At 41.6% G+C, this 10,844-nt stretch overlaps 1 protein-coding gene across 1 annotated transcript in view; it reads left to right on the top strand.

Annotated features, from left to right (window-relative positions):
- Positions 1 to 6,679: 6,679 nt before the first annotated feature.
- mapk4 (mitogen-activated protein kinase 4) overlaps positions 6,680 to 10,844 on the top strand; it is a 22,607-nt gene continuing 18,442 nt past the window's right edge. Inside the window, exon 1 of the mRNA XM_061038809.1 lies at positions 6,680 to 10,541. Within this exon, the coding sequence (XP_060894792.1) occupies positions 10,175 to 10,541 (367 nt within the window). The 5' untranslated portion in view covers positions 6,680 to 10,174. The remainder of the gene's footprint in view (positions 10,542 to 10,844) is intronic.

The raw sequence follows: 10,844 nt of genomic DNA, 5'->3' as shown, positions 1-10,844 counted from the left end.
TTGATGATGTTTAGGTGCAGTAACAAATAAAATCCCACAGATGGTGCTGGAGAGCCTGCTCTGTACTCTGAACAAACAGGTGTGATTGTGGAGGAGCCCAAAAAAAACAACTTAATTTAAATTCTATAAGAAGGTAGAAAAAGTCTATATTTTTTCATTAAGATTTAGTATTTCTTTATTAAATGACAAAAAGCATGAATGCACAGAGTATGTTTTTTATATGGTAGCCCTAAGAGGACATGCATCCATATTATTTTTTCACTATTTTCCTGTGATTATGTTTGGGTTTTTTTTCATGAGATCTCAACTTTTTTTTCTTATCTCTGGATAACATGGTAGGTTTTCCTGTGATAATCAATACATTCATCTTGTCATATCGAGATAACTAGATAATGTTTGGAAGATCTGGAAAACAAAACAACAGGCGAGTCTCTGGGCTAGACCACGACATGCCATGCTGCCATTGCTCACACCAAATCGCCTATTTCTATGTTTGTTTTGTACTTATGCAACTCCGGGGATTCAAGATAAGGTGAGATCTCATAAGAGAACAGAAAAAATAAAATGTCTGAATTCATGTCTGCTTAGGGCTTCCGTAGTTTAAAAAAGTGGTATAAATATGATTTCCAAACTTTTGAATTCTTATTCATCATCTTAATATTGACATCGATCATGATGTGATTATATTATAATTTCTGTGTGTGTGTGTGTGCGCGTGTGTGTGCGTGCGTGCGTGTGTGCGTGTGTGCGTGCGTGCCCTAATGACTTCCAATGATGTAATTGATTTCCCCCCCCTCCTTCCTCAGTGTGTGTCCCTCTCATATCTCTCCTCTGCATATCTTATTCAGGGCATATCCTCTCTGCTCCGGGCCGTGTTGACATTTAGACAGGCCGCTTCTTTTCAGAGAGTACTGTTGGCAAACACACACACACACACACACACACACACACACACACACGCACACACACACGCACACACACGACTAGATAACCTTGTCGACTCTGAGAGCTGTTTTTCTTCCTCACACTGGCTCTCCTGTCTCTTTATCTCGGGGTGTTTGTGTCAGTTTCACAGCTCACCTTTCCTCTCTTGTCAAGAATCTTTATTTACCTGTTTTCTGTTTTACACTTTTGGTGCACCTGCATCTATTTCCCCACCAATACGTCCCGTCTGTTTTCCGTGCTTGGCTCTTGTTGTTCTCAGCTTCCATCATGAGTGTTAACCCTCGATATCAGGCAGTGGCAGTGTGGGAGATAGTGCCATTTCTCAGTAATGCTCCTTCTTTGAATAATACAAATCAATCAGAACGTAACAGCTGTTTATTGGTACATTATCAGTCACCAGGCAGATTTTAATAATTGGTTATGTGCTTGCACTTAAGAATTGAAAGCCATGAAGGCAGTGAGATGAGGGATTCCTTCAGGTTTGGACGATTATCGAGATATCCTTCTTCAAATATAACACGGGGTCTTAAAGTGACACGTTACTGCTAAATGTATCATGTCAGCTGCATTGTTATTTTGCTTAATTTTTCTTAAACCTCTTCAATTTTGGCTCAGTTTTGTACGATGCATTATTTTATGTTTTGGTTTTTTTCTCGGATTTGTTGTGCGACTGAAAAACTATGAATCAGACAGTAGGAAAGAAAATGAGCTTTTACCCAAACTGATCTCTTCTCCTTTTGTTAGTTACACTGTATTCAAAGTGAACTGTTAATTTCTTTCTGGGGAACTCTTAAATTTCTCCAGCTCCAAAAACAGTTGAGTTCCCTTTGTGCAAACGTATACGCTTTCAGAGAGTTTTACCTGTTTTTTCCACATTAATTTAAATATGAGAGTTTTAGTTCTTCAGGTACAGTATGTGTAGTCATTTAAATACAACATTTGTAGTTATATGAATGTAGAATTTGTGTATATTTACTTAACATAAATCCATTAATAAAACATGTTAAAGCCTCATTGAGTGGATGACCTCGCGGTTGGGTCGTGCCTCATGTGCGGAGGCTGTGGTCCTCCAGGCAGGCAGCCCGGGTTTGGGTCCCATCTGTGGCTCCTTTCTATGCATGTTGTTCCTTACTCTCTCCCGGTTTCCTACTCTGTCCACCGTCCTATCGATATTTTACTGTCCTATCGAATGGAGGCAAAAAGCTCTCATTAGATAGGACAGTAAAATATTTTGTATGTTACCTCCAAAGAGAACATCATAAACATTCTCACACAAAAAAAATTAAATAAAAATCATCTGTCGTGCTATACAGAACCACCATGTTGACCCATTTTCAGTTAAAACATGACACAACGTCAAGGATAGAAATCCATTCATGAAAAAAAAAAAAAACCCTTTGATTTCATTCCCCGTCTGATAGAAACCACCTTTTTCAGTCTTCACCTTCTTGCATCTTTGAGGTACAAAAAGGAAGAAGTGAAAAGTGGATTTACTGAGGTGAGAGCTGAGTGTGCTTATGATTTAGCATTGTGGCAATTTCTATTCCCCTATGAGTCATCTCTGCACACCTACAGATGTGTCCTCGCTCTGTCTCCCTCGCTCTTCCTCAAGGCCATTAGCCAAAAATGTAGCGCAGACACACACAGACGCACACCAAATGAGCCCACAGAGCCAGATGTTGTCACAGGGAAAATTACAAACTAAGCCCTAATTTATTAATCTCCTCTCGGACCAGGACAGGGATCTGTTGGAGGGAGGTAACCTGAGGAGGACGCACAAAAATGTTGCTGCTCGCAATGTGCTGGAAGAAGGGCAGGCAGGTGCTTTCTATGCACCGTGCGTGTATGTGTGTGTGTGTGTGTGTGTGTGTGTGTGTGTGTAGAGAGATTTGAGAAGTAATTTCCTGCATGACACATGAAACACTTCCAATACGAAACACATTTTCTGGATTTCTTTTGTTTGGGTTCATATCTGCCATCAAAAGAGAGACAAAGAACCGTGCTTACCACAAATACTTAGACTGATCTGCATCATATGTACGGTTTAAGGAACGTTTTCTTGCTTTATTGCAAGAAAAAAAGTGAAATACCTCCAGAGAACCAGTACAGTGTCAAGGTAATGTCTGAAATGCCCCCTTTTTCACCTTTTTTTCTCAGCACAGAGACATTAATAATATCAGGACCAATAAGGAGCAGGTGCTGATGACAACACCTGGCCTGTGTTTGTGTGTTTGTGTTTCTGTTAATGGCCACCCACCACCTTTCGTGTGTTGTCTCCATTTGTCAGATGGTATCAGTGTTAATTAGACGGAGCGGCAAAGCAACAGAGGTGCAGGGAACAAAGAAGCCAAAGAATCTAATTAGCATCAGCAGTTTAATAGTATAATCCATATTGTCTTTAATTTCTTAGCTTTATCTCCACAGCTTTACAAGAGGAAAACAAGAAGCCTGATTGCTTTTTTTTTATCATCGAATTTTCTTTCCCTTATTTCTTTCCTTTTTTTTTTACCGTTCTTCTTTTTTCTGTGTTTGTATTTTTCCATTTCTCTTCTTTAAGTTCATCTACCTAGTATTTCTTTCGAGCGGTGGCGTTTAAAAGATGCAGGTGATGTGATCTAGTTGTTGGCTCACCTCCAGCAGCTAATGACTTTCCCTCTATGCGTCCAGCTACGATTGCATTGCAAGCACCTAAAACGACCTTACACACTTTCCTCGTTGGCAGGTACTGTAGCTTCGGGAATTTAAATCACAAATCCTCCAGAAAACTCACACAGGAGGATGTAGCTGAGCTTGAACATCCGAGCACAGGTTTATTTTCTGCCATCTCATCTCGGCGTACATAATTGCAGGTTCTGATATTGCATCGTTAAGAACGCTGTAAAATCACAATACTCACAAGAGACCCCAGGATGTGTTGATTAAAGCCTTTGTGGTGTAGATACACTTTTAAACTGCACAGAAATATGATTTCATCTTGTATCACAAAACGGGCTTTATTACATTTGCTGACAGCTTTGTATCTGAATAAAAAACACCTGGAAGAAGACGCTGCTCTGACGCAGAAGCAAGAAAAGTATTTGTCAATTTCCTTTCCACTACATTCCTTTTGTAAGCCAGAGCTATCACGTCGACACACTGCAGAAGAAGCAGATACACACCTGAGAAATGTCAAATTTAAAGTTCCAAACAGCATTTTTCTGTCAATTTAAAGCTTGTTGGGTTGTGGTGATTTTGGCGCCCCCTGTGGAGAAAGCAGTACCTCTTATCTCTTTGCTAATTCTGTCCTGTACATCATGTTTAAGTCTTCTTTTTTGTTTTAAACAAGGAAATCTTATCCTGCCCTCGCCATTGAAAAAGAAATGCTGTTTTTGCATTGTGCTGTTACTCACCTCATCCCGACACCTACCCCACAGCAGTGTTTACAAGCATTACCAATAACTATATAGAAATAATCAGTTTTGTCACTGATGGTCTTGTTTGGTTTTGTAGGTCATAAAGAGCCATAAGAATTCATTTCAGACTGTTTCATAACCGGTTAAAAACTCCTCATGGGGGCTTTAGCAGCAGCAGCTCACTGATCACATCCTCCCCTCTGGAATCACAAAGAGACCACTGACCCATCCTCTAATGGCCTCATTTAGAAAATGATTCATCAGATTTCTGCATCACACTTAAATTTTCCTTTTTTTTTTTTTTCATCTGCACCTGCAAACGAAGTGCAAATCCAGAACTTTCCCTGTAATTGTCATTAGTGGAGCCATAGGATCAGTGTGTCCCTTTTTAATCTGGATTTATTACATAAGGTGGCTCTTGAGTCTCTGTTCTGTCTGCAGCCTTTGTCCTCTCTGTTAATCCTGTTGCACCTCTGCATAATCATTATTAGATTGACCATCTTTTCTTGTCTTTCTCTCACTGCACTGACTCTCATCTGACTCATGTTTTAACCTCGACCTGAACTACTTCTATACCTAACCCCTCATAAACCTCGTGCCTTCCTTTGCCCACAAACTTTTCTCAGCAGCTCACAAGCAGAGAAACTTGACTTGTTTAAAAAAGTAAAGCAAGGATTAACCCTATCACTGGATGTTTGGTTAAAGACAGTTCTATGGAGTAGATATAGGCATGATCACTCTTTTATTCTTAAGGCCTTAGACCGATTACAAATTTAGTTTTTATTATTATTGAAAGATCATTACATGGTTTTTCTTTGTTTACTTTGCTCCACGACTCTTTGACCTTCTGTAATTTAGCTTTATCCTAGCATTACATCCCTCTTCTTTATGCAGGCAACAGACTTTAATTCATACAGCCATAAGACTTTGCCAACATTGGAGAAACTTCAGTCTCTGCTGTTGTGCTCTCTCTCTCTGTTTTCAGCCCACACAGGGGGCGTCAAGTTCACAGTTTTTCTGGGGTCGTCTAAAGAATCTTTAGTAAAACGTAAGAAATCATACACTGAAATGACACTCTTCATCACAAACTACCCTAAAAAAGGCCTTTTTCAAATGGCCTATTCACACCGCTGATTCAAGGCGTGATATTTACGCCCCTGTGACTTTTCCGACTTCACCATGAATGTCACAGAGGCGTAATGAAGAGGTGAAGAGAGATTTTCACTGTTGGTATGACGCCAGTTGGGCATCAGGAGGACATGATGTAAAAGGGCACTGCAGAGGAGAGAAGGAGTTTTTGTCTTTATATCAATGCTATATGTAATAAGAGGTCTTCAACGTATCAAGAAAAGAGGAAAAGAGTATGAAGCTCCTTTATTTAGTACCTGAAGATTGAACCAGTAACGCAGAGGTCAAAGGACATAAACATAATCAGCCCCTCCCACTCGGTTACATCGGCTTTTCCTAAATATAATCTACTGCATTCACACATTGGCTCACCTTGACCTGTTTTTTAAGGGCCTGGCAGGCTTTCTTTTTTTACATATATTTAAATCCATATTGAATAATGTGTCAGTTTGAGTTCACACATGTAGATATGTCAGAAACTTTTTCAGGAGTTTTCTGCATGTGTAAATACTTTAATATTGAAGGTGGCACATATATATATATTATAATCACTTTCTTTAATGTTTTCTTTGACTGTAATTCCACTCATGTATGAAACAGTGACAGAGCCGACAGATTTCATTTTAATAGAACTTGAACATTGCTGAACCCACCTGAAAAGACATCCAATAGTAACCTGCTAAAACTCGTACCATCGTTTTTACTTTTTCTCTATGAAATTATATATTTTTGTATAGCTTCATCAAAAATGTCCTTTATTTTCTTGTAATGATACTGTAATTAATAAGAATATTTTACCACATAAACATTTATTTACAGTGAAATCAGCCTCCGGTTTAAAGTCAAGCATGCCATCACTTGTTTATTTTTACTGCATCTACTCTATCTAGCTACAGTTAGGACAGATGCTTTTCACTTGAACAAATTCTAATTTCTCATTAGGGGTCCTTGACAATTTTGAAAAAGGTTCCTTTCTAGCCCTCTGTTCAGGCACACTCAAACAAAAGTAAAGGACCCTTGTTGGAATGCTATAGAGAGGAGAGGTAGAAAAATAAGCCCCAACCACCGTACACAAACTCACTCTTTCATATATCCTACTTGTGAGAAGTAAAACCATTCAAGTAACTGAGGTGTTCCTGGGAGTTCTCCAGAGAGAGAGAGAGAGAGAGAGAGAGAGAGAGAGAGAGAGAGAGAGAGAGAGAGATGGGTGCTTAATCACCCATGCTGCAGTGTGTGTGTGTGTGTGTGTGTGTGTGTGTGTGTGTGTGTGTGTGTGTGTGTGTGTGTGTGTGTGTGAAGCCTCTCAGGTCTTGTATCTGGACCGGGTGATCCCTGCTCTCTCCTATTTCTCGTGTGGCTCGCGGACTCACAGCGGACTCCCAGCGGACTCTCAGCGGACAGTCTCCCACAGTCAGCGGCTCTGTAGCCGCCTCTGGCTGGTCTCACCTCCGCGGATCGCCCCCCCCCCCGGTGCCGACCCGTACCGGCTGCTCCCTGATTGTATCAACTGAATCACACACACACCGACACACAGACAAGAGAAGGAGAAGAAAGAATGCGGCTGTGTTTCACTTTCTTTGCTTCCAGGGACCCGTGTATCTATCTCCCACATCTTCTGCTCGGATCTTTCTTTGTGGACGCTTTCTGCTGCGGCTGTGTGAGTACTGACGGTCGCTGTTGTTATCTTTCTTTCTTCCTCCTCTTGTTTTGCACAGCGAACAGACACTGACAAAGATAAGATAACGTGACGCTAGATTTGAAGCGGAAAGAAGCGCATGCCTGCTTTTTGACCTTTTTTTTTTTCTCTCAATCAGAAAGAGGCAATATGTTGTTAATAGATGCACTTCCATCTGAGTGTTTTTGTTCTGTCAGAGGGGCGTAACTGGATGTAGACACACAAAGGCAGCTGCATGAAGACAGTGTGCAGGGAGGATGCAGCGTTTTTACAGTTCAACTAAAACTGCCTTCACGTCTACTGGGGAGTAAATTGAGTTGAAAGGAAAAAAAACAGACTGCTAACCCAGTTAGGAACAGAGAAGCAGCAACACAGAATATACAATACAATACAAGAAGATGAGCCCTTATTTGTTCTCTTTGCTTTATATTGGCTCAATGTAGCTCTATAGTTTGATTTTTCTCCCTTAACCTTTAGAATCGGAATCTGCTTTATTGGACAGGTATGAGAGCACATGCATGGTTTTTACTCTGGATAACTTTGACCTAGATGTAAAAGCGGTAAAAAAATGTATATAAAACTATTAAAACTAATAGCCTACATAAGACAATAGTGCAGTGGCAAGAAGTGCAAACAATGCTGGAAAGAACAGGATAATATGATATCATATGATAATGATATCAGACTTACAAGAGGTGGATTTATTTCACAACATTGATATTAAAAGCATAGTGTGCACAGGTTCATGACAGATGAGGGAATGAACCTGTTCACACCGTTTTCATTGAAGGATATTTTCACCTGAAATTTCAAGTAATGGGCTCCAAAAAATGAAAAAAAAAAAAAAAATTATGACTGTAACTTAATTGAAAAATATTCTTACTTCTAGGCTGAATTCTGGTTGCATAACTGCAGAATTATGGAGAGTTAAAGCACACCAAGCAGCCATCTCCAGCGGTTATGCATTATATATTAAGTTGGCCCAGTGCTGCACCTCCCACCCAACACTACTGTCAAAGCTCCTCTCCGCTCTCTCTGTTCTTCTCACCTTACACTCTGACAGAATAAGCCCGGACTGAGGCAAACACACCAACACGGAGCATGTTTGTAAGTGTTTTAAAGACAGTTGTGTTTCCAGTTATTGAGTGCACATCCTCTGTTTTTTTCAGAGGGGAAAGAGGGAGAGAGAGAGTTAAAGCTCGGGTCTGCCCTCAGGCCTTTGACAGCAGAGAGATTTGTTGCGTGGACTGATGGATTGTTTGCGTTATGCAGCCATGTGATGTCAGGAGTGGCAGGAAGTCAATGCTTTTTGTTTTCTACCTATATGGCTGTGCAAGTGGGGGAAACAGAGCCAAAACAACAGGTAGATGTTTCACTTTGCATTTGTGTGACTTTAAATGAGGCAAACTGAGTCACTATATTTGATGCAATCAAAAATGTATTTAGACTTTTACTTTAAAAAAAAAAAAACTGCTCAAATGGTAAAGCAGTGAATGACATGATTCTCCTCTGTAAGTCAGCGGTGTAGATCGGGTTACACTGCCATTCAGTGTTATGTAATGTCAACTCTCTTGTGACAAAGCTCCTGTTTGCACACTGGCTCTGTTGCTATCTTGCTCGTGTGTTTCCCATTTCCTCTTTTCCTCCCCAGCATCATCATCATCAGCAGCAGCAGCAGCAGCAGCAGCAGCAGCAGCTGATGTGTAGAGAGACGCAGCTAATAGCAGTATCTTTTTCCACAGTGACCACAGCCTGATGCCGAAATCCCTACATTCATGAGACGGCAACAGGAAGCAGATTACTGAGGGATTACACACACACACACACACACACACTCAACAGCAGAGGAGCACAGTTCCTGGATTTGTCCGATGTCCAACTGGGGATCTCACACTCAATGAACTCGTCTGACTGACTGATTGAGACTCTCTCTCTCTCTCTCTCTCTCTCTCTCTCTGGTATCATGGAAGAAGAGGAGGAGCCAACTGAGCCTCATTGAATTAGATTCACATAACCCCACCTCCTCGTCTTCCTCTCCTCCTCTCCTGGCTCACAATCGAAGGCTTTGACTGGTCGATGAGGATTACGGATTTATGACAAACACAGCTGAGTGTGCGGAGAACGAAAGTAAGAGAGAGAGAGGAGTGTAGAGCCCAGTGTCCGCCTGCTGCTGTCCCATGATGCATCATCTACACATGTGAGAGCAGGATCAGCCACACAGAGGGCTGTTACTATGGATACCCCTGCCCAGGGTAGTATTAATAAGACTCGCTGATATTCTGACTATCTGCGCGTGAGAGAAAAGACACAGGGCGAGATTAGAGGTTCACGGTTGCTGCAGCGCACTACAGCCTCAAACAACATCAATGGAGCAGAGAGAGATGTCATCATTAAGCATGGAGAGGAAAAGTTGACAGGGAGAAAGAGTTATTTTTAGCCCAAAAAAAACCAAAAAACGTTTTAAAAGACTTATTTAAACCTGCAGCAACATCACTGATCTACCCCCAATTTGATTTATTTCAATGTTGTCTGCGTTTTGATTTGTTTGCTCAGATAGCCTTGTCCTAAAGACCTGAAACGTTGTGTTCAGAAGCACATTGACCGCTGCTGGTTCAGTAAATGGATGATTCCATCAGACTCTGCCCACACAGAAACAGAAGTCAAGGATTATATGATGCACAAAGAAACTTCTGACGCCTGGAGGAAAAAGCTCGGTTTCTAACTTGCCTTGCAAACATCATTTCCGTGCCCAAATTCTGCACAGAAAACGTATCCTCAAATTTTGGTGTGGCTCTCTTCAAATGCCAACACCAGAATAGTTCTGATACTGAAAGTTGTCCTTGTTTTAACCGGAACAGAAATCTTCATGCACCAGCTAGTCAGGGAAGAACAGGTCTATGGTAGAAGTTTGGCGATCACCAGCACAATGTAACATCCTGCAGCTAAAACAATAAATAAAAAGCGCCTGCTGGGATCCATTAGACTCGAGGAATCTATTCATCATCCCTCCTAAACACCTCTAGAGTGGGCTGTCATGGCCAGACACGACACCCCCCTCTTCCCCCACGGCTTCGACCTGGGTGGCCACTTTGTCGACCTCAGACCCCTTGGCATGGGCGTCACAGGCCTGGTGCTGTCGGCCGTGGACCAGCGCACAGGGCAGCGAGTGGCAATTAAAAAGCTTGTGATGCGCGACGCCGTGACGGTGAAACACGCCCTGCGGGAGGTGAAAATCACCCGGCGGCTGCACCATGAGAACGTGGTGAGGGTTCACGAGGTTTTGGCACCGTATGGACGACCCCTGCCCAGAGACCCCACCCAGCTGAGCGCCCTGTACATCGTCCAGGAGTGCATGGAGACTGATCTGGCTCGGCTGCTGGAACAAGGACCGCTACAAACAGGTAACAAGTGCACAAGATAGTTATTTTCTTTGGATTTTGACAGTTTAAGTTACATTTTTGAAACTATGTTGATCCTGCCTGCTGGTTATTTGCTGCAGTGCTGGCTGTGTTGACGTTGTGATTTACTGGATTTAGTGGCAGTCAGTTTGAGACCCTCTTTAAATGCGACATCATTCACATCCACAAAGCACACATTTGAGTTTCACATAACATTTGTCTCTTATTCATTCCTTTTAGTAGCTTCCTTTTCATAAGTCCTCAGTAAGTAGTCAAGTGAAACAAAACATTATTATATTGTAATAA

The sequence above is a fragment of the Labrus mixtus genome, chromosome 5, assembly GCF_963584025.1.
Source record: "Labrus mixtus chromosome 5, fLabMix1.1, whole genome shotgun sequence".
Taxonomy (NCBI): domain Eukaryota; kingdom Metazoa; phylum Chordata; class Actinopteri; order Labriformes; family Labridae; genus Labrus; species Labrus mixtus.
The sequence above is the reverse complement of the archived record's forward strand: the minus strand, read 5'-3'. Positions and strand labels throughout refer to the sequence as shown.